This window comes from Elephas maximus, chromosome 3 (assembly GCF_024166365.1).
Source record: "Elephas maximus indicus isolate mEleMax1 chromosome 3, mEleMax1 primary haplotype, whole genome shotgun sequence".
Classification (NCBI taxonomy): domain Eukaryota; kingdom Metazoa; phylum Chordata; class Mammalia; order Proboscidea; family Elephantidae; genus Elephas; species Elephas maximus.
In genome coordinates, this window is record NC_064821.1 from 143,421,977 (window position 1) to 143,447,292 (window position 25,316).

Genomic DNA, 25,316 nt, shown 5'->3' on the forward strand with positions numbered 1-25,316 from the left:
AACTCCAGAAATAGTTTAAACAGAGAACAAAATGGTCTTTGATGGTTATGAGAGTAGGGAGGGAGAGAGAGAGGGGGGTATCCACTAATTAGATAGTAGACAAGAACTATTTTAGATTAAGGGAAAGAACACACAATATATGAGAGGTCAGCACAACTGAACTAGACAAAAAGCAAAGAAATTTCCTGAGTAAACAGGACGCTTCGAAGGCCAGCGTAGCAGGGGGTGGGGGCTTGGGGACCATGGCTTCAGGGGACACCTAAGTCAATTGGCATAATAAAATCTATTAAGAAAACATTCTGCGTTCTACTTTGGAGAGTGGCATCTGGGGTCTTAAATGTTAGCAAGTGGCCCTCTAAGATGCATCAATTGGTCTCAACCCACCTAGAGCAAAGGAGAACGAAGAACACCGAAGACACAAGGTAATGATGAGCCCAAGAGACAGAAAGGACCACATAAGCCAGAGACTACATCAGTTTGAGACCTGAAGAACTAGATGGTGCCCGGCTACAACTGATGACCGCCCTGACAGGGAACACAACAGGGAACCCCTGAGGGAGCAGGAGAGCAGTGGGTTGCAGACCTCAAATTCTCATAAAAAGACCAGACTTAATGGTCTGACTGAGACTAGAAGGACCCCAGAGGTCATGGTCCCCAGACCTTCTGTTAGCCCAAGACAGGAACCATTCCCACAGCCAACTCTTCAGACAGGGATTGGACTGGACTATGGGATAGAAAATTATACTGGCGAGGAGTAAGTTTCTTGAATCTAGTAGCCATATGAGATTATGTGGGCAGCTCCTTTCCGGAGGGGAGATGAGAGAGCAGAGGGGGTCAGAAGCTGGCTGAATGGACACGAAAATAGAGAGTGAAGAGAAGGAGTGTGCTGTATCATTAGGGGGAGAGCAGCTAGGAGTATATAAATTTTTGTATGAGAGACTGACTTGATTTGTAAACTTTCACTTGAAGCACAATAAAAATTTTTTTAAGAAGTGAAGATATGAAAGAAAACATATGTTTTCTTGGTAGAAAAACCAAACATAGTGCGTTTCATTTATAATTCTATGTTCAGGCATACCCTGAAGTCTCAGAATCAGACAAGATAAATGTGATGTCTAAATTAAGCCAGTGTAGGTGGTGGTGATGAACAGCTTACCACATCCACACAGCATTTACCCAGAGTGTTATGCATCAAACCTTCTTTCTTACCTTCTGATCCCAGCCACCCCACACCTAGCACTCTAGCTTCAAAACTTCGATCTTAGCCTCTGTGTCTTGGCCTCTTGACATACTCTTAGCAAATGAGATCTTTTCCTCTTGTCTAGGTGAATCTTCTGAAGTAAAAACAGTTGAAATAAATGGCTTATGACATGTATAGTGTGGAAATAAACGTTTACTTTAACACTTCATAAGTCATGAGCCATTTATTTTAACACTTTTCAGCTGAAGTGTTTAAATAATAGGTTTTATACAGGAATGTGTCATCCACTCTGTTTAATGTAAAAGTGAATATGTAAATATATCCATCTATCTAATCTGGATTTTACACCCTTTGGCTGCCAAACAGCCTGGTTGCCATAGTTTCTGGAGTAAACTGAAATTAAATTTTCTTCCCTTTCCTTTTCACTTGATAGATAATTTGGTGAGACGTAAGGTTATTGGACATCATTCTATTCATGGAGAAATGGTTAAGTACATCTTTTTTTTTCAGAGAACTGAAAAATTGTCAACAAAGACAAGACCTGAGGGTGATATGCTTTCAAAACTGGAATGTCTTTTACTAGAAAATATCAGGGTTTTTCCTTTTGTTTTTAGGACTAATAGCAACTTATTTGCAGGGCTGTTTGAGCTTTAAAATACACATACATACATATAGATATCCTTGTACAGTTCCTGGAATCAGAAAGTATATTTCAAAGGTTAACTTTGGAAGGGAAGCAATGTGGAAAGCAGTACTTGTTTGGAAGTCAATAGAGTGGGTGGAACCTGTGATCTTCCCATTATCTTTACAAAGATAAAGGTGTTTAACCATTTACAGCATGAAAAGTAATAACTCCTGGGAATTTTGTGAGGTTTAAATGAAATAAGTAAAAGCTCTAATACAGTCCTTGGCACATAGTAGGCCATTCAATAAAAGATTGCTATCATTTATTGATAACTCAGAGCCCAGTGCTGCTGAGTCGATTCCGACTCATAGCGACCCTATAGGACAGAGTAGAACTGCCCCATAGAGTTTCCAAGGAGCACCTGGAGGATTTAAACTGCCGACCCTTTGGTTAGCAGCCATAACACTTAACCACTATGCCACCAGGCTTTCCTATCATTTATTGATAGGAAATAGCAATTAGTGAAAACAGCTATAAATTCTATACTTTCAAAAAAACTATTTCTAATATTCACAAGTTTGTGTGTTAGTTTTTGCAAAATAATACAGACAAACTGATTTTTTTATGGCAGCAGAAAAAATCCAAACGTTGCATATGGGATTTAAAAACAATAAATCTTTTGTTTTGGAATGATTTTAGATTTACAGAAAAGTTGAAAATATAATACAGAGAACGCCCATATACCTCTCACCCAATTTCCGCTATTTTTACTATAAGGGATAGTTTAATTTGAGAACTCGGCAAAATGATACCTTGTGGTGCAAAGATTTGTGCCGGCAGTGCAATGAATTACTTAATAAGGCCCTTCTAGCCATGCATGGTCTTGTGACTCCCACAAAATGATTGGGTGGAACTATGCAAATAAGGTGCTGTTAGCCCACCAAGGGAATTGGACAGCTTGCTAATAATGCAAATAAGGTGTATGGAACCCTTGCAGGGATGGGACTAGGCAAGTAAGGTATATGGAATCCTAATGAGGGTATTGTAAGGATGGCGCAGGACTGGCCAGTGTTTCGTTCTGTTGTGCATAGGATCGCTATGAGTCGGAACTGACTCCACGGCACCTAACAACAACAACAACAACAACCATCTTGATAGGCTTAAAGGGAGTCAATCCTAGAGGTGAGGGAGGGGACCTCACTACCATCAAGAACAGCCAAAAACGGAGTGTCATTTAGACTCTGAATCTCTGCACTGAGAACCCTCTAGACTTAGGAGGCAGAGAGAGAGAGCTGTAACACTGGAGACAGTGAGAAGCAGAAATAGAAATGGCAGCAACAGAACCAGGGGACTGGTACGAGACAGTGTGATGGGCTTCCCAGCTCACAGAACAAGGCAGCCACTGTGGGCATGCCAACCCATGGAGCATGAGAGCTTGAGCACCTTTGGGCAGGAGGCTTCCTGGGGGAGTGAGGTGCCTCCGGGGACTTGGTAGAGCTAGGCTCACTGACTCATGAAGCAGCAAGAGAGCAGAGTGCCTTCGGTTCAAGGCTTACTGGTGGAGTGGGGTCCCACCCACCCCCAGCACTTACTGACAGGGCTAAAGACTTTGGAACACTTGCCCAACCAGGGCAGAGGCCAGGCGAAGGGGTCGAGGAGCAGAGAGAGAGAGGGGGGCTTGCCTGCAGGCATGGCCAAGAAGCTGCCCTGACTGAAGAACTGTATCCTGAGTAGTTACTGATCCTGAGTTGTAACCTGTTACTTCCCTAATAAACCCCTGTGAGTATGGTCTGTGAGTTCTGTGTGGTCATTGTAACAAATTATCAAACCCAGCAGAGGAGTAGAGTGCCATGGAAGGAACGGCTGGTGTCAGAATTGGTAAAAAGGTTGGAGGGTAGAGGTATGTTTGACCTCTGCCTCAGAGGAAAATCAGTATTGAGCTGATGATTTTGATTCTCCTCCTGCCTTGTGAAGTGAGCCATGAGGTCTGACCCCACCATGCCATTTTTACAGTGCTGAAAACTTTTTTTGAAAAGTCTAACAAAGAGTGATGGGAAATGAATGGGATAAAAACACTGTAATACAGGAGACTGAGAAGGACAAAAATTGAGGGAGAGGAATTAAGAGAGCAGAAACCAAGTTAGAGACAAAACTGAAAAAAATCTTAGTCGTCATGAATACTTATCATTCTTCTATATACAAAATGGCTCCCTGACAAATCTAAATCCATTGAAAGAGTTAATTGAGACATGAAAGGGCAAATGATTGCTTTGCTTTTGGGTACCAAGAAATCTTTTGAGGAATAATTAAAATTTGAGAAGTAAAAATGTTCAAGAAAGAATATAAATGCTGGCATTCATTTTCCATTTGACATTTTCCAATGTCTATAAATGCTATTGATTTCAAATTCTGAATTACTTCAGTTCTGAACATGCCTCGTAGAATTATTACAATGTTGTTTGTGTGGGCTTGTAATCATTGATTGCAACATTATACTCCCCATAAATGTGCCATTGTGAATAATTAAACTTGTTAGCTTTTTGTTTGCCTACTTTCTTTAGAGTGCTAGCCCTTTTTGGCAATCACAAACATATTTCTCTAGTTCAGCTTGTGCCAGATAATGAGAAATCTATAATTTTTCCCTGAAACTTTTAAATACTTTCCCATCTTTAAATTTCAGATTTTAAGAGCTGCATAGCAACAGTTCAGCATTTATGAAATAAGGGCTCTGGCTGTTTTATGATTTGTATTCTAGAGTTTATAAATAAATGATCTTCCACAACACAAACAGGAGGCTTTTTTCATGCCAGTTACTGCCTGTGACCATGCCATTCCTCACACCTTCATTCTTATTGCCTGGGGTAAAACAAATATTAGTGTTCCAAAAAAGATATACATTGTGACCACTGGCCCTGTTTGCCCCGGCTTGCAGATGTTCTACTTGAAAACATTTGAAAGACTGATATAGTCTAATATGATTTCTGTCAGCTTCTACACAATTACAAAGAGTCCCTGAGCCCTGTTCAGAAAACAATGTAGAATACAGTTTTGGCAAAGGTTACTAAAAAAATCTCTCCCCTTGGGACGTGGAGACCATGGTTTACTCATCCTGCTATAACTGGATTTAGCCCATCTGTTAATGCTGAATGCCCAAATCTGAATGGTCCAATGCTATTTGGAATCATTATGCACAATTTAAGCATTTGGGTGATGAAACCTGCGGGGCAACAATATAAATTGAATGAGCATCTCCGAACAAGGAAAAACATATGCATCCTTTTTTTGCTTAAATATGTGTGATAGATTTTGATTATATATCCTTTTCCCACCACGTTGGTTCTGATAATATTCCTTTTCATGCATGCAGAAGTAAACTAAATGCCATTTGGCAGTGAGTTAGGTCATCTAGGGTTGCACACTTGCCAATTCAGTCTAAAAACCAGGGCCAATTGACAAAGTAATGACCTCAATTTGATAAGAGCCTGAAACTTCATCAGAAAACATAAAAGATTGGAAAAATAGCAAATAGAGGAAGGATATTTCCTTACAAACCCATCATAGCCCTGGTTTAAAGATTCAGCTGAGAAAGTAAGCTCATGATTACAAGGTTTTAATAGGAATAACACCCTTGAGTGTTTGCTGTCTTGTTTTGGAGAGGTAAAGATATACTCAAATACCAATTTGGGCATAAAGTGCAGAAACAGCAACTCCCATTATATGTTAACAATATTTATGATCAGTTGATGACATTTTGAAAATTTGGCTCTCGGGCCTTACTTAGTACAACTGTCAGCAGAGGGCCAAACTGCCTTTCTGGCTCACAAAAGCTGTGCCATTCTAAAGTGGTGCTTATCATGCTTGGCTAATTCAAGAGTATGATTTAGATGTATGGTCCAACCATAACACCTGTTTTTATATTTGCATCATTGTTGAACCCCATGTGTCCTTATTCTTAATAATCAGTGATTTATGATTGACAGCATGTGTGCGTTATACCTGATTTATGATGTTAGTTGCCATCAAGTTGGCCGACTCGTGGTGACCTTATGTATAACAGAAGAAACCATTGCCTGGGCCTGTGCCATCTTATAATTGTTGATACGTTTAAGTCCATTATTGTGGCTATTGTGTCAATTCATCTCACTGAAAGTTTTCCACATTTCTCTTGTCCCTCTGCTTTACCAAACACATTGTCCTTTTCTCATAATTGGTCTTTCCTGATGGTGTGTCCAAAGTAAGTGAGTTGAAGTCTTATGATCCTCACTTCTAAGGAGCATTCTTGGTTGTATTGTCTTCTAAGATTGACTTCTTTGTCCTTTTAGCAGTCCGTGGTATATTCAATATTTTGCACCAACATCACTGTTTGAAGGCATCAGTTCTTCTGTCTTTGTTTTTCATTATCCAACTTCCACATGCATATGAGGCTATCAAAAAGACCTTGGTCATCAAAGTGACATCTTTGTTTTTTAAATCTCTAATGAGGGTTTTGCAGCATATTTGCCCAATGCAATACGTGATATACATGGCTTATTTTAGAAGCATTGCTTTCAAGAAAATTTCATGGTAATTACGGTTATTAAAGAGGTCAAGACCATCATAAAAATGCTCCTGAAGGGTCAGCAAGTTTATGTAGATTTACCTTCTGTAATTAACTGCAAGTGATAATCTTTAGTCCTATTTAGCTTTAAAGTATAAACTCAGATTCATTTTCTAATTTGAAAATAGGATGTTCCTCTTATATTTCATAAAACAAAGGTTTTAAATGACCCCAACCATCAAAAAATTTCTAAGAAATGAGTCAAAATAAGAGATGCTCACTTTAGATGGACCTTTTTGCTACTTATATATGTATTTATATATTTTCTTTTTTTGAATGAAGTATAATTTGCAGGCAATATAATACTCAGATCTTAACTGTTCAGTTAAATAAACTTGGACAATTGTATCCTCCTGTAGTAACTACAACCTGTAACAAGGTAGATAATATTTCCTTCATACACAACATTTCTGGCTGAGGAAATATATAAGTTTATTTAATAGTCTACCTATTTACACTTATAGGTAAACTCTCTACATTTATAAGCAAAAAGCATGACCAGAAGTACTTATTTGGGAGAGACTGAAGTATATTCGTAACCTAGAAATATACAAAAGTCCTGAAATTCAAACTCAACAGTGGATTCTACGATGACATTGTGGATTGATTGTTTTATTGTTGTAATGCATTATTTTACCACACTACCTGTCTTCCTAACGTGCATATACCATCTGACCTCTTTGAGTCTGAATTTCCTTATCTGTAAAGGATGCATATGTGACTTGCAATGGTATTATAAGAAATGCAAGAAAAATGCATGTGTGACTTGTAATGATGTTAAGAGGATATAAATAATGTGTTTTAATAATTAAGCAGAGCAACTGGTACTTGGTAGGCACTCAAAATTATTTATACTCAGCCATAAAAATGATATTGTCATTGGCTTTGAATTCTTTGTTTTGTCATATGAAGGTCAAAAGCTTAAAAATTACAGAAGTCTTCAAGAGTTTTATCACTGGCAACCCAGAAACAGCTTACAATCCCTCATCGATGCATCTGAATAGGATGCTGAACAGCAAGAAAGAAATTGACAGCTAGAACTCTGGTCCTTCTTAAATGTTCCATACTAGCTGAAATCTAAAAGCCACTTACAGTTTTCCTTGATAACTCTACTTTGAAAATTGGCAACATTTTTTAACTAAAAACACGCTTAAATATTTAGGAATTATAGTAAGAAAAGCCTCCTACTTGTTTTCTCCCTTATGGAGGTTATAGAGCAAATAATACAATGAGTATATTATGCATGTTCTTATGTGCATTTGATTTTAGTTTATGCCAGCCAATTACATGGATCAATTTATACAACTCTCCCTTCTTGTTTCCAAGGAGAATACATATGTTGTAGTATCTACCGTGAAAACTAAACCAAGTTGCAAATAGCAATAATACATTTGTTTCAATAATCCTTTTTCTTTTAGCTGTGTGTTTCCTCTGTGTAAACATGGCTGCACACTGAATTTCCTTCTGAGTCGGAATGTCCTCAATGGCCGTATTGAAGAATGTGCTTACTGCACTGTTTCATTAAGCCGCTGTGTTATCCGGTAATTGTTTAAACATAATGCCATAGCACTATCAAAAGGAAAGGTGAACTAATGGCATTTGCAAATGTCAGGGATTATCTTAACACTTTTATTATAGTTTATAAAAAGTAGGTTCAGGGCATTTCATGGCAATTATTTCCACAGAAATTGGTTATTTAAATAAATTGCTAATTATCTGAAGATGACAGTATTGAAAATGCTACTAATGAGTTGTTTAATAAGTATAGCTTGTGGTGGCCACCTACAGGTTGAAAACAGAAAGAACATATAGACTAATTAGGTCTAGAAAGCACATGAGAATGCCATATATTTTTCCCTTTCATGGAAAATTTAAACATACTTAGATCTTCATGATACCCTTTGAGTCTTCAAGTCTAGTGAGTTCCTAAGTTCTTCACAGACCATGGTTTTTGTTCTATCAAAATTCATTTTGCTTCTATAATTTCCTTTGTCCTATTATCCCTGGATATAATTTTCATTAGTTATAGCTACTATGATTATATCATTTATCATCCAAGCTGGAATTGGAGTGAAAGAAGGTGCTTTTTATAATTATATCAGGTAATTATAAATAAATACAGGTATAAACTGGGACTGTCTCAGGCAAGCTGAGTCATATGGTCACCCCAGTTATAGCAATTACTAAGTACTATGGCTTTAATATAATTGCCATGCAACAATTAATATGATGCTAATTTCCTTGGTTTTACCATACCTGACCAACTTATATTATTGTTCATAATAAAAATTAGTAACGCCTCTTGCTATAACTTGGTGTACATCTAATCATTGAAAATAGGGAAGAAATAGATCATCATGATTAGAGCATGGGATTGGGAGTCAAGTAAACCTCCATTCAAATACTGGGCCCACCTCTCTAAGTGACGATGAGGGTTATTTACCTTCTTTGTGTCTTGGTTTCCACGTCATAGAATGGGACAACAAAAAACAAACAACCTATGTCATTATCATCACGATAATGTATGCAGAACACTTAGAAAGTGACGTGGCAATTAGAAATAGGAGCCTATATTTGATATATTAATGTTAAAATTTCATTTTAACTCATACTTGCTTCTTTATTAAGTAAATTCCATCACTTATATCTATTGGGAAACCACAGAGCACATAAAATTGCTCTTTAAACTACTATAACAAAGTTCATAGTATTCTTAAATTTTGAATGGGAATAATTCAATACAGTATTTCCTATAGTGGAGAAGTCATTTCTGTTGCATCTTGCCTACCAAGTATCCATCTATGTTCAAAGGATAGGGAGGCTCCAAAATGGCTATTTCTGTTGTTGAATTTATAACTAATTAGTGATAAAAATAATAAAACCAATAATATATACTCATCCATTAGTTCCAGTTTTCTTTCCAGAAGAATATTGATCAAGTCTTTTATGCATGGTTACTCTTTAAATGGAGTCAGTGGGTGGTGCAAATGGTGAACTCAAACAGCTGCTAACTTAAAGGTTGGAAGTTGGAGTCCACCCAGAGGTGTCTTGAAAGAATGGTCTAGGTTTCTATTTCTGAAAAAAATCACCCATTGCAAACCCTATGGAACACAGTTCTATTCTGACGTACATGGATAGCCATGAGTCAGAATCAGCTCAGCTGGTTACTCTTCAAGTATTTGAAGACAGCTATTGGGATCTCAAAGAGCCCTGTTGGCGCAGTGGTTAAGTACATGCTGCTAACCAAAAGGTCAGTGGTTTGAACCCACCAGCTGCTCCTTGGGAGAAAGATGTGGCAATCTGCTTCCTTAAGGATTACAGCCTTGGAAACCCTATGGAGCAGTTCTACTCTGTCCTCTAGGTTGGTTATGAGTCAGAATCCACTCGAAGGCAGTGGGTATTGGGTATTGGGATTTCTTTCAGCCTTTATGTATATCGTGTGTGTGATACATCATTCTGTTCCTCTGTAGTTCTGTTCACACTCTAAGTTTGTTAATGTTTTACTTAAAATATTACACACAGCACTGAATGTGCTCTTCTGAATGTGTAGAGGTAGAATCATTGTACATTCCATATATAAAAATTTCATAGCATGGAATATGATAGTGCCTATTCTTGCAACATAAATTTTAGGAGCTTTAGAAAAAAACAGTCATTTTTTTATTGTAGAAGTAAATCATAAACACCATCTTATTTAAGAGACTCGAATGATATGCAAATACATCAAAACCTGGATGTTTCTATTCAACTCCCTCACTGCTGGATTTACTTCCTTCTTCGAAGATGATAACCATTGTTGCTGTTGTTAAGTGCCATCCAGTTGGTTCTGACTCATAGCAATCCTGTGTAAAATAGAACGAAACACTGCCTGGTCCTGTGCCATCTTCACAATCATGGCTATGCTTAAGCCCATTGTTACAGCCACTGGATCAATCCATCTAATTAAGGAACTTCCTCTCTTTTGCTGGTCCTCTACTTTACCAAGAGCGATGTCCTTCTTTAGGGACTGGTCCTCCTGATAACATATCCACAGTACGTAAGACGAAGTCTCACCATCCTTGCTTCTAAGGAACATTCTGGTTGTACTTCTTCCAAGACAGATTTGTTTTTTCTTCTGGCAATCCATGGTATATTCAATATTCTTCACCAATGTCATAATCCAAAGGCATTAATTCTGTCTTCCTTATTTATTGTCCAGCTTTCACATGCATAAGAGGAGATTGCAAATACCATGGCTTGGGTAAGGCTCACCTTAGTCCTCAAAGTGACATCTTTGCTTTTTAAAACTTGAAAGAGGTCTTTTGCAGCAGATTTGCCCAGTGCAGTATGTCCTTTGATTTCTCGACTGCTGCTTCCGTGGACATTGTGTATCCAAGTAAAATGAAATCCTTGACAACTTCAATCGTAACCATTAACAGTCTGAAATTTAGCATTCCATGCATTTACATGCAGACATACCAAATATAATCACACACTTGTTTTTTAACCACAAATGAGCTCATACCATATATTTTGTTCTCCCATTGTGATTAACCTTTAACATATTTCCACATCATTTTGAAAGATTTTCTAGTATATCATACATAGGTGAACTATAATTTACTTAACAGCATACCTACAGTGATCATTTGTGTTCACTATTTTGCTACAAAAAACTATTCTTCAGGCTACATCTTTGTACATGTAAGTTTGTGCCTAAGTACTAATGGAATTTTAGATTCCTAAAAGTGGAGTTTCCAGACGAAAATGCATATGTTTAGATAATTCAAATTGAACTTAAAATTTTTATACACACATACACGTTTACAATTGTAGATTCAAATTATGAATATTCATGATTTTTTACAAATGAAATGACATATGAGATTAGAAGAAGATCTCCAAATTTGATATCTGGGAGATTAGCTAACACCCCATATCTAGTAAATATAGTGACAACAATGGATTCAAACTTGCCAGTGAGCATGAGGCTGGCACAGGACCAAGCAATGTTTCATTGTTATACATAAAGTCACCATAAGTCAGAGCTGACTTGATGGCAGCTAACGACAGCAGCGAGTAAGTGTTCCTCCCCACATGTTTACAGCTGAGTGTTTATTTTTGATCAATTTTCCTGGCTTTGACAATGATGTTAGCTTACATATACTGTGGACTTCGTATGGGCTAGGAACTGTGGTGAGTGATTTCAAAGAATTATATCATGTAAGACTTTCCAGGTCACTGTGGTATTATCAGAAACCTTGGTGGTGTAGTGGTTAAGAGCTACAGCTGGTAACCAAAAGGTTGGCAGTTTGAATCCACCAGGTGCTCCTTGGAAACTGTATGGGGCAGTTCTACTCTGTCCTATAGGGTCGCTATGAGTTGGAATCCACTCGATGGCAACAAGTTTGGTTTGGTTTTATGGAATTATTATTATCATTGTCCCTGTTTTACAGGAAGGAAAAATGTTGCTTTAGAAAGACAAGGAGCTTATCCAAAGAAATGAGCTGAGTTGAGACTTAGGACTAATTGGTCGAACTTTAGTGCTCTTATCATTAGGCCATACTGACACATAACTTTTTCTTAGGCAAAGGATATGAAAGTCATCCTCTTCGTATTTCTGCAAAGTTGTTTCTCAATGATAACTGAAAAGTATAGACTTCAATGTCACAGAAACTTGATTTTTAATCCTAGGTCTACCCCTTTTAAACTGTGTGACCTAACCCAGAAACCCCTTTTAAACTGTGTGACATAAGATGTTATTTATTCAGCTTTCCTTTCTTCATATACAAAATAGGGATGACATCATCTACCGTCAGAGTTATAAGGGTTAATTTACACAGTGTATAACCTTGGTGTCTGGCATACGGAAGTCACTACTTACACCGGCTGACATTTCAGAATGGTAAAATTGTCACCTCCTTGGTGAATATTATTCATTCTATTGTTTTAAAATAAAATGCCCGGCACATGGTAAGGACCGAGTTAATATCTACTGAATATGTTATGGAGCAGATAAACATAGCCAAAGATATATGAAGACTCAGAGAAAAAAGACTGAAAAATTCAGCTAAAAAGAAAAGATTTTTATAATAAAATTTTCAGCTTTTCCAATAAAATAAAAATAACAGCAAGAAAAAAGTGATTGATTTTGTTTTTTTCATTTCTCCACTTTAGATTTCACATCACTGCATATATAACCCTAGGTTCTTTTAGTACTTCAGTTTCTGGCTGAATTATGTTAATTTTCTCAGAAGATTTTAATCCATGCGTAAAGATGTATTTTTAAGTAGCCGTGCTACACATATTTATCAGCACATTAGCTTCATAACATTTTAAACATGTTTTAGTAAGGTAAAAATTATTTGTGCTTGGTTTGTGGGTATTTTATAAAAATCAATCTTTCAACTCTTAAATCCTTGAAATTCTTGATTTACTAACATTTTCTTTCTTAGGGATGATGTTAAAACTATTAACAATTAGACTGTCAAAGTTCAATTTCTAATGAATTCATTATCCACTTAATTCATTATATTTTAATTAATGTAAGCAAATTAAAACTCCATTTTCTTTTTGTATACACAGTGAGCACGATTGAGTATTATAACCCAATTTCTACTTATTGCCAGCTAGAGTTATTATCTTCAGTATAATTTTACTTGCATGTGATATTAATGATATTGCTCAATAATTTCCTCATTCTGTTGGATTGCCTTTCTTTGGAATGGGCACAAATATGGATTTCTTCCACTTGGTTGGCCAGGTAGCTGCCTCCCAAATTTCTTGGCATAGATGAGTGAACACCTCCAACATTGCAGCCATCTGTTTATTAAAACATCTCAAATGATATTCCATCAATTCCTGGAGCCTTGTTTTTCACCAATGCCTTCAGTGCAGCTTGGACTTCTTCCTTCAGTACCATCGATCTGTTCTTGATCATATGCTACCTCCTAAAATGGTTGAAAATCGACCAATTCTTTTTGGTAGAGTGACACTGTGTATTTCCTCCATCTTTTGATGCTTCCTGTGTCATTCAATTTTTTTCCCTTAGAATCCTTTAGTATTGCAACTCGAGACTTATATTTTTTCTTCATTTCTTTTAGGTTGAGAAATACCAAGCATGTTTTTTGCTTTTTTAACTCTAGGTCTTTGCATATTTCATTATAGTACTTTATTTGGACAGGGAACTCCTAGAAATTCAAGCCAGGTTCGTAAGAGGGTGTAGAATGAGAGATATCATTACTGATGTCAGGTGGAACTTGGATGAAAGCAGAGAATATCAGAAAGATGTTAGCCTGCTTTTTATTGACTATGCAAAGGCATTCGACTGTGTGGATCATAACGAATTATGGATAACAGTGAGAAGAATGGGAATTTCAGAACACTTAGTTGTGTTCATGAGGAACTTGTACATAGACCAAGAAACAGTTGTTAGAACAGAATAAGGGATACTGCATGATTGAAATCAATAAAGGTATGTGTCAGGGTTGTATCCTTTCACCATACTTGTTCAATCTGTATGCTGAGCAAATAATCTGAGAAGCTGGACTATATGAAGAAGAACTTGGCATCAGGATTGAAGGAAGGCTCATTAACAATTCGTGATATGAAAATGAAGAGGACTTGAAGCACATATTGATGAATATCAAAGACTACAGCCTTCAGTATGGACTACACCTTAACATAAAGAAAACAAAACTCCTCACAACTGGACCAATAAACATCATCATTAATGGAGAAAATACTGAAGTTGTCAAGAATTTTATTTTATTTGGATCCGAAATCAACACCCATGGAAGCAGCAGTAAAGAAGTTAAATGGCATATTGCATTGGGCAAATCTTCTGCGAAAACATCTTTAAAGTGTTAAAAGGCAAAGATGTCAATTTAAGGTCTAAGGTGCCCCTGATCCACTCCATGATGTGTTTAATCGTCTCATATACATGTGAAAGCTGGACAATGAATAAGGATGACCAAAGAAGAGTTGATACATTTGAATTATGGTGTTGGTGAAGAATGTTGAATATACCACGAACTGCCAGAAGAATGAACAAATCTGTCTCGGAAGTACAGCTAGAGTGCTCCTTGGAAGCAAGGAGGATGAGACTTCCTTTCACATACTTTGACATGTTATCGGGAAGGACCAGTGCCTGGAGAAGGACATCATGCTTGGTAAAGTAGAGGGCCAGTGAAAAGTAGGAAGACCCTGAATGAGATGCACTGATACTGTGGCTGCAACAATGTGCTCAAACATAGCAATGATTGTGAGAATGTCACCGGAACAGGCAGTATTTCATTCTATTGTACATAGGGTTGCTATGAGTCAGAAATTAATCAATGGTACCTAACTACAACAGAGGTACTATCAGGTAGTTTATGGTGGAGTTATTTCTAACAATTCATTGTGCAAGAGTAACTGATAGAAGTCAAATGATTAGGCAAAAAACAAACAATTAAATTCAATTATTCAAAATTCCAGTTATCCAAAATTAGCAAATGTTCCACATTATCTTTCCCGTTAAAAATTCCTTTTTTCTTCAGCTATTTAGCATGCAAAGCCCTGCCTCCTGTTATCCAATAAAGTTGATGTCTATGTTGTTAATAAAATCCTTGTGTATAGGTTTAGTGCAGGGAACTTTTGATTCTCAGGAAAAAAAATACAAATATAGTGATGTCTGCCTTTGAGATTTTTATCTTTGGTGTCAGTTAATCTTAAACAGCATTATGAAGCTGCAAAATGAGAGCTATTAGGAAAGGAGAAAAAGGTGAGGAGATGTGTGGTTTTCCTAAGGTATCAGAGGCCATAAATCTCTGTCATAATAAGCATCATCCTTGTCTCTCCAATAAGAAGATAAGTTTCATTGCATCACTAAACACATAACAACAACATAAAAGCCACTGTCAAAGTACGCTGCATAAATGCTCCCTCTGAAATCAGTTGTGGTCATCGAGAGTGGCACAGATTATAATAGCAAACACTTCTACAGTTTTCATTGTGCTGACCCTTTATATATATATATATATATATATATATATATATATATATATATATTTGAATCCTCTCAACATTATGAAGTTGTTATTATAATTTTTATTATTTTATAGATAAAACTGAGGTACTGAGATGCACTAAGGTGAAGAAATTTTCACAAGGTCACATAGCTCGTTATTAGTGGAGCTAGAATTTGAACCTAAGCAGTCTGATCCTGGTGTTTGAAAAAAAAAATGTTGTAACTAATTCACCCTAAACTTGCATTCTCTGTAGAATCTGTATTAGTAATATTCATAAATGTATTCTGTTTATACCAAAGTTAATTTTTCCTAGTAGAAACCCTGTATAGACTCATATTATTTATCTTGAAATAACGTCCTCTGGTGTTTTGGGTGGAAACCCTGGTGGCATAGTGGTTAAGTGCTACGGCTGCTAACCAAGAGGTTAGCAGTTCAAATCTGCGAGGCGCTCCTTGGAAACTCTATGCGGCAGTTCTACTCTGTCCTATAGGGTTGCTATGAGTCGGAATCAACTTGACAACAGTGGGTTTTTGGGTTTTGGGTGTTTTCGTTATCAGTACTGGTTGACAAACTGATTAACTAGAATAGTTCTTTTAGTCTTTTCAGATTCAGGTACAAACATATTAAAAAAAAAAAAGACATAGGTTCTTAATAAATATTCCTTGGATGGACAGATGGATGGATAAATGAAGACTGAGTAATATACATTCATGCACAAATCAATACATTATATTATTTCTAATGGTAGTGCTGTTGAAATTGCACTGAATATATTTGACAAGTGATAGCATCATTTATTTTTAAGAAAAAAGTTTCATCAAAATCAGATTAATTAATTTAATTCAAAACACCTGTCTTACTAACATGTTTTTCTGGAAATGAATCAATCCAAAAGTGCACTTGCAGTTTATCAGATGAGATATATGAATTCAACACGCTGAATTGATTTTAAATTTATATGGCTGTCCTAGATTAATTAAATAAGTACAGTTACAATTCCACCTAGTCAACTAGCTTTTCTACCAGGTGCACTTTAGTATAAATCCGATTTCTTAGTGACAACGTTGGAACTCAAAAAGGTCCAGCTCATTTTCTGTTTGTTTGTTTAAAACTGCATTTTGTTTCAGAATTTGGGGGTTCCAATTGGCTTGATTTTCACTGGAGGATTTCACAATGAAAACACAATGGCTTGATGTCACTGAGTTTCCCATCAAGTTCATCTAGCCACCCCACATAGATGAGGCCTTGATTTAAATTGCATGTGGCCTGTTAGTTGACTTAAGTGTATAGGATTTCAATTTCTTGATTTATATTTTGTTTCTTTAAAGATGGAGTCCACTTCACATTCCTTGAATCTCTCAAACTAAATCCTCCCCACTTGTCTTAATTTATCACTACTATAACAGAAGTGGTTATAACAGAAGTACCACACCACAAGTGGGTGGCTTAATGAACAGAAATTTATTTTCTCAGAGTTTAGGAAGCTAGAAGTCCAAATTGAGGGGAATGGCTCTAGGGTAAGGCTCTCTTTCTGTCGCTCTGGGGGAAGATTTTTGTCTCTTTCAGCTTCTGGTCCTCGGTTCCTTGGCTATCTTCGTGTGACATCTATCTTTTTGTCTTTGGTTCTGTGCCCAGTCTGGTCCTTTCATATCTCAAAGGTGATTGGCTCAAAACTCACCCTACACTGAGGTGGCCTCATTAGCATAACAAAGAAAACCCTATTCCCAGATAGAATTACATCCACATGGATAGGGGTTAGGATTTAGAACATGTACTTTGGAAGGATACAATTCAATCCATAACCCTGGGCGAAGGTCTAAAATCACTTATCATTGTAACAATGACAAAGTTTTAAAATACTTCACTAACTGTGATTCTGGAAGTATTTATGTATCGTAATTATACAACTCTATATGGTATTAATATCTGCACTTTCTTTAAAGGCTTTGTTTTTGTTTTGAACACTATTCATTTCTATGATTGTAAATTTTTTAAAAATCTCTTTATGAGAAAACTTTTCATGGTGGATGAAAGTCATTTTCAAAAGTCTATTTCCCATTAAAATAATCAAAACAAGTACACTACGTTTTATATTAAACCAGTTGAATTATTTTAAAAAATCAAACATAGTTTAGAATGGAAATAAAAACTGAATTTACTATTGCCCAGCAACAAAAGGATCCGTTTCTTTATCTTTGAATCACATTTCGTCAGGAAGCATAATTACTCTTATATTAATTTTTTAAAACTATACCTTTATTAGTTTGAAAGATTTTCATGTTCATTAGGTAGATTTAAAAAGTTTTAGAAAAGGCAGAAGAACACGAAAAAGAAAGTGTCTTATTGACCTAATTGAACATCTTCAAATGCCACTGAGGATTTGCTGATGTTTTTTTAACACCTTTGTAATAACGTTGCCCTTTAAATGTAACTGGTTAAATTTTCAAAGCTGTGTTCTGGGATTTTGCCATTTGATGTCCATTAATATCAATTGGAATATGCGGGCAAATCCCTGTGTACCACTTTGAAATTTTACCCCTTAGTGTTAATGATAGTCTTCTAACACTGCAGTTAGAAATAAATTATTAATCTGCCTAGCTCAAATTTCCTTTACTCTCTTTCTCTAAGGGGGGGGGGGGTGGTAGGGTGGGGAAGAATCCCAATACTTCTTTATTAGTTCAAAGGTACATGTATGTAAAGAAGTCATCAGCTTAGTGTGTATTGAGCATGTCAATTTTACTATGCAGAGATGGCTGTATGTCTAACTAAAGGCTTAGTTATGTTACTCTTTCTTTAAAAAATGCTTTCCTGTAACTTTTATTCTTACTTGGATTTGTTTTTAATATACTTAAAGATATGTGTATATAAATGTGTATGTGTATGTGTGTGTGTATAAATATGTTCTCTATGTTAAGCTTCTTTAAGGTTAAAACAAAAAGACTAAGAAGTCACTGATAATCTTGAGATAGGAATGGTATCCTGACTTTGAGTTACTAATTTGCCCTAACTTAATACCTTGTTCTGTATATAAATGCCAGTTACAGAATTCTTAGAAGTGTCAGCCTTGAACATTCTTGAGTAAAAATCGCTAATATATGTTTCCTAGATGTGAGTGCAAAAATATTGGTTACATATAAATTCAACTTTATCTGAAATGGATATCAACAGGATAAAGAGAGCTCCACTGGCATTAAAAAAAGCTTCATGCATCCTTGAATTGAGCACTTCAATAAATAGGTATTGACAATACTAGTGAAGATGCTTGTGGTGGTGGAGACGATGATAGAGTACTCAGCACACGAGGCTGACGTTACCAGCTGCTTGTTTGTCGTGTGTGTGTGGAGCTCTGTATTGAGTTAGTATCAAATTCTTGCACAAATGGAACTACTTTTAACTCATAAATTGTCTTTAAAGGACCACTAGTTTATGAGTGTACAATAGCAATGTCAAATAATATTCCCATATATTGGCAGTATTAATCTACTTTAGGATGCATTAACCCTTAAGAGTCCAAAATAGCTTTAGTACGGTAGAATCATTCAAAAAATGACCTCAAAATGTCTTGTTCAGCCAAGGAATTTTTATTACCATTAGAGAATGTATACTACCAACATCTGGCAAATAAAGTATAAAATAATTAAACATATACTCTACTGGATTCTAATAAATGCTGTTTAACTTGGTTAGAACTTTCTAATACATGAAAAATTAGAGCAGGTGCACTATGTTTCAATGAATTGTGGGAAATACATGTAAAAAGCAATATGGAATCAGTAAGTTCATCAGCACCTTACTTGTTTTTACAATGTCTATATTCATACCAGCTGCTTTATAACAGAGTTATATGTCTATTTATGCACTGTATGTGATTGTTTTTCTTTTTCAAAATCTGCTGTTCCTTGTTCTTTTTTTAAAAACAGATGCTTGAATGTTCCATACAATTTTTTTTATAACTTACTGTATATCAAAATGTAATATGCATTTTTTTATGTGAGAATTTCAGGGTTGCTACACCCACTTGCATAACACGTCTGCATGTAATAATAGCATCAAAGTTCTCAAAATACATACACAGCCATTTACAGATTAACATACTTCGAAATGTAAGAACATTTTATAGTACATATCTGTATATTTTAAATAGATGTAATAGAAATTTGAATTTTTGTCTAGTACACCACTGCCATCACGTGATACTAAGTATAAGGCAATATTTCAAGTGATCGCTATGCTGACAGTTGATCATTCTCATGTTTTGTAGGGACAGCTATCAGACCCATTGCTTTGAGAGCCGTCACCTCCATTGCTCGTGCTTTGCCTGGATTTCCCGTTTTAGCCACTGGTGGAATAGACTCAGCTGAAAGTGGGCTCCAGTTTCTCCACAGTGGTGCTTCAGTCCTACAGGTAGTACTTGTGTTTTTCTGCCCTTTTACAAACTTATGTCTAAAAATAAACTGTAAATTATGTGACAAAAAATATACTATTGTGTGGGATCAAAATGGTAGCACTCATTAAGTTCCTATTATGAGTAAAGAAGTGCCTGGGTAGTGCAAACAGTTAAGCACTAGACTACTAACCAAAAGGTTAGTGGTTCAAACCCACCCAGAGCCACCTCAGAGGACAGGCTTGGTGATATGCTTCCAAAAGGCCACAGCCTTGGAAACTCTATGGAGCAATTCTACTCTATACACATGTGGTTGCCATGACTAGAAATGGACTTAATGGAAACTAACAACATCATCCTGAGTAGAGAACAAACCTACTTACAAAAACTCTTTCTCTCTTTTTAATGTGTTTACTCACCCATCTGTTTCTAAAATAAATAAGATGAGGTATGAGAATGCATACTATGCTACTGGATAAAAAATAAGAACATGAAGAAATCTGGGTAAAAATAAAATCTCAACTTAAAAATAAAGTCAAGGGTAAGGCCAGTACGCAAAATGTATGCTATAAAGCACTGGAGGGGTTACCAGATTTGACTGAGTTTCCTGGAAGCCAGCACAAAGGAAGCTACAGGTTTCATAACTTTCAAAATATAAAAATAAATGAGTTGTTCAGCTTCTTGTGGTACAAAGCTGAGGGAAATCCTTCTATTGTCTTCATAAAGTGATACCTTGAGATGTAGTGAACTTCACACTTACTAGCATCCCTGAAAATTAGTTAATTAAGAGTATCCCTACAAACTACTTAATTTTAAATAAGTTATACATTTGTTTCTCACCATGTTCTTCAGCATGGACCCAGTACAGTGCTATAGCATGTTTTAGTATAAACATTTCTTTGAGGGCCCCCTCTGCAGATCTTTGATGGTCTCACTTGATCCAGGAATTAAATTTTTAATATGATGCCTGGGCTGCTGTTGTTGTTGTATGCCATTGAATTGATTCTGACTTAGAGCAACCCGATAGGACAGAGTAGAACTGCCCCATAGGGTTTCTAAGGCTGTAATCTATACAGAAGCAGACCACCATATCTTTGTCCAGCGGAGTGGCTGGTGGGTTCATACTGCTGACCTTTCAGTTAGCAGTCAAACGATTAACCACTGCACCACTAGGGTTAACTCTCAGGTAATCCTTCATTAATATGACTTCTCACTACATTGCATTGATGGTTTTTGCAAAGTAGAAAGTTTAGTGTGACTTACATTCTCTGACAAGGAAGTGCTGTGCAGATATCTTATGTTGCCAATTTGACAATTGGAGTTAACATCCTCTTATGAAATAATATGCATCAAAATTCTAATGCTGGTGATCTTCTGCTTACAAGATGATGAAGTAGATGTATTTTTCCATATGCCTCCAACTAAAATCCCTTTATGTATAAAACAAATACAAGAAGACTCTGAAAGGCGGAAAGAAGACAGACCAGCTAAAAATCAGAGGATCAAGGAACCATATGGTAGTGATTTTCCTGGGTTTTCTTTTTGCCTCAAAACTTTTCAAATCTTACAAAAGATGCAAACCTGCAGATTCAAGAAGCTGAGCAAAACCCAAACAGATTAGATCCAAAGAAACCCACACCAAAACACATCATAGTCAAACTTTTGAAAGATGAAGAAAAAACTTTGAAAGCAACAAGAGTGATATAACATCTTACCTACAGAAAAAAAACAATTCTTTTGACAGTGGATTTCTTATGAGAAACCATGGAGTACAGAAGGAAATGTAACAACATACTTCAAGTGCTTGAAAGAAAAGAATTGTCTACCCAGATCCTATATCCAGTGACTATAGTTTTCAAGAACGAAAGGAAAATCAAGATATTATCAGCTGAAGGAAAATTAAGAGAATTTGTTCCTTAAGAGAATGGCTTAAGGAAGTTCCTTAAGAAGAAGAAGAAAGAAAAAAAAAATGATAAAAGAAGGCACCTTGGAACATCAGGAAGGAAGCAACCAACAGACAGCTTCTTCACAAAGAATCTGGAAGTTAATGATGTCCAGGTTTGAATATGACCTGAATTTATTTGCATGAACACATAAAAAATGCATGGACCAGAGAATATAAATAGGTTATGAGTGGGTTTCAGTGCCAGTTCCTGGTCATCGCCAAACATGTGATCTTGGGCAAGTCAAACATGGAAGTGAAGATTATTGGCTGTCTACCATTTGCCAGTACTAGCTGCTGCTACATACAGTATTTCCTTTAATCCTTAACACCTACCTAGAATGAAATAGTTTTGTACTTCTGTTATAGATGCTCAGTTAAGGCTTAAAGGGTGAAAGTGGCAGGCATAGCCAAAGTTACATGACTAGTGCTAGAGCTAGAGCACAGACCTAGAGTTTCACAACCGCAAAGCCAATACTTTTCTGACTGGTTACACTGCCTAGGCCACACAGAGCCTGTAAGATGGAAATATTAATAAAAGGCAGGTCTCCTCCATCTACTCAAAGCTTGCATGTTCAGGCTTATTCTTTACAGTCAGGATTCAAAGACTAGACAAAATATGAAAACATAGAAAAATAAATATAATGTGTTCTGAGTGCAGCTGTTATCTCAGTGGATGGATCATACTATATGAGTACCTGCAGAGCAGTATGTGTACTCCTAACATAAAAATACAAGCTGAAATCATTACTCAAATTGCAGCTTCTGCTTAGGCTCCTCTTGGGTTAAGAAGCAGAGAATCACTCAGGCTATCTTAAGAAAATGAGGCCTATTTACTCTGTACATAGATAGAACATGGACTTGTAGCTGCAAGAACCAGTGGGACAATTCTGGGGAGAAACTTTCTTCATCTATCTTTCACAGGCTATGCGAGTTCTCCCTCAAAGGGAATCTGTAGGTTGGTCCACTCTTTCTCTCTGCATGGCTTACTCTTTGATTCTGCCTCCTGTGAATTACTGCTTAATACATGGCCATCATGGCCCTCAGACCCACTCCATACTGTGGCCTTTCAGCTCCAGCTTCGACATGAAATGTCTTGCTAGCTTAATGTCTGGTGGCTCAGATTTCAAAGAGTGGAAATCTGTTTGGCTCAATTTATCTTCTCCTGCCAGGACCCATCATAAGCCATTGGTCACACCGTGTATTGACTGGTGTATAACAGACACACACTAAATATTTATTGAATAAATTTGCTATATGAATGTGCTTGAGGTGCAATTCTTTTACCAGATTCTAAGGAGGGGATGAAGGGGTTCAGAAGATATAAAAAGTGATTTCCAAAGGACTGCCTGGAGACATCACCTAAATAGAATATTGGTTCCCAAACTACTTTTGTTAAAAATGTACAGCTCCATACATAGACTTTTATTGGTAGAAAATTATAGATCATTTACCACTCCTGCCATTAGCTAGACTCAGACTTTTATTCAGCCAGAAAAATTTTTTTTGCCAATGTTAGCTGAAATATGAACTAAAGTCCATATTAACGTATACTTAGGACAGATCTAAGTGGAAAAACACTTGAATTTATAATTTTCGATTGGTATTTGAATGGGGTGGAAAATGTGTAATATTTCCATCTCTATTCCATTGTAACTGAATTTCACCCTGCTCCAATCCTAATCATGGGTAAATCTAACCTTTCATTTTCTACACTCTGGGCTGCTGAATATTATTAGAGAAATTGAAGTACTCAGCCAATTGGATTTACTCCAGATTTCATGTTTAACCTCAGCTGAGTCTTGGGTGCTAGTCAGCATCCCTTTTTATTCATCTTTGTTTTATTTCTAATCAAATTCCCTTTAGCAACTAGTTAAAATCTTTTTTGTATACCTCAGATCCCTAAACCCCTCCATCACCACCCTCCTATTTCTCTGATGCCATATATTCACTGGCTTTTTATTGCCCAGCTCAGTCCCCTTGTCTCATTCCATCATATTTCTCTTGAAGATGGAGGTAGAATACTATCAAATCTACATTCGTAATTACTTATACATAAAGTGAAGTATCTACTGACAAAACGCATTCTTCACAAGACGTAATTAGACAAATACAATGCATTTAAATATCAATCTGATGATGGTGCTGATACACTGGAGTATAAAAACCCAACACTGGAGTATATAACATGAAAAATAGTGATATATATACATATAAATGTTATACACACACAAAGATGTCACTTTAGATGACTAAGATGCACCTGACCCAACCATGGTTGTTTGCCTCATATGCCTGGACAATGGAACAGTAAAACCAAAAAAGAATTGATGCATTTGAACTATGGTGTTGGTGAAAAATGCTGAATACACCATGGATGGCCAGAAGAACAAACAAATCTGCCTTGAATGAAGTAAAACCAGAATGCTCCTTAGGCATGAGAATAGTCTTGCTTACTTAAAACATTCTATCGGGTAGGACCAATCCCTAGAGAAGGACATCATACTTCATAAAGGGTCAGCAAAAAACAGGAAGACCCTCACTGAGATGGATTGATAAAGTGGCTGCAACAAAGGGCTCAAACATACCTACCACTGTGAGGTTGGCACAGGACTGAGCAAAATTTCATTCTCTCATACACAGAGTCACTGTGAGTTGGAACTGACTCGTAGGCACCTAACAATAAAAAAAAAAATAGCAACTATATATATATATATATATGTTGTTAGGTGCCATCAAGTCGGTTCCGACTCAGAGCGACCCTACACACAACAGAACGAAACACTGCCTGGTCCTGAGTCATCCTTACAATCGTTGTTATGCTTGAGCTCATTGTTGCAGCCACTTGTCAATCCACCTCGTTGAGGGTCTTCCTCTTTTTCATTGACCCTGTGCTCTGCCAAGCATGATGTCCTTCTCCAGGGACTGATCCCTCCTGGCAACATGTCCAAAATATGTAAGATGTAGTCTCCCCGTCCTTGCTTCTAAGGAACATTCTGGTTGCACTTCTTCTAAGATTGATTTGTTTGTTCTTTTGGCAGTCCACGGTATATTCAATATTCTTCGCCAATACCACAATTCAAAGGTGTCAATTCTTCTTTGGTCTTCCTTATTCGTTGTCCAGCTTTCACATGCATATGATGCGATTGAAAATACCATGGCTTGGATGAGGTGCACCTTAGTCTTCAAGGTGACATCTTTGGTCTTCAACACTTTAAAAAGGTCCTTTGCAGCAGATTTACCCAATGCAATGTGTCTTTTGATTTCTTGACTGCTGCTTCTATGGTTGTTGATTGTGGATCCAAGTAAAATGAACTCCTTGACAAATTCAATCTTTTCTCCATTTATCATGATGTTGCTCAGTGGTCCAGTTGTGAGGATTTTTGTTTTCTTTATGTTGAGGTGCAATCCATACTGAAGGCTCTGGTCTTTGATCTTCATTAGTAATTGCTTCAGATCATCTTCACTTTTAGCAAGACAGGTTGCGTCACCAGCATAAGTCAGGTTTTTAATGAGCCTTCCTCCAATCCTGATGCCCCGTTCTTCCTCATATAGTCCAGCTTCTCAGATTATTTGC

General features: G+C 36.7%; 1 protein-coding gene across 4 annotated transcripts in view; it reads left to right on the forward strand.

Moving 5' to 3' along the window:
* Window positions 1–25,316, forward strand: part of DPYD (dihydropyrimidine dehydrogenase) — a 981,230-nt gene that overhangs the window by 767,394 nt on the left and 188,520 nt on the right. For all 4 annotated transcript variants that reach the window (XM_049875731.1, XM_049875734.1, XM_049875732.1 and 1 more), the window contains one exon: window positions 19,675–19,817. In XM_049875731.1, coding sequence (XP_049731688.1) covers window positions 19,675–19,817 — 143 coding nt within the window. The remainder of the gene's footprint in view (window positions 1–19,674; window positions 19,818–25,316) is intronic.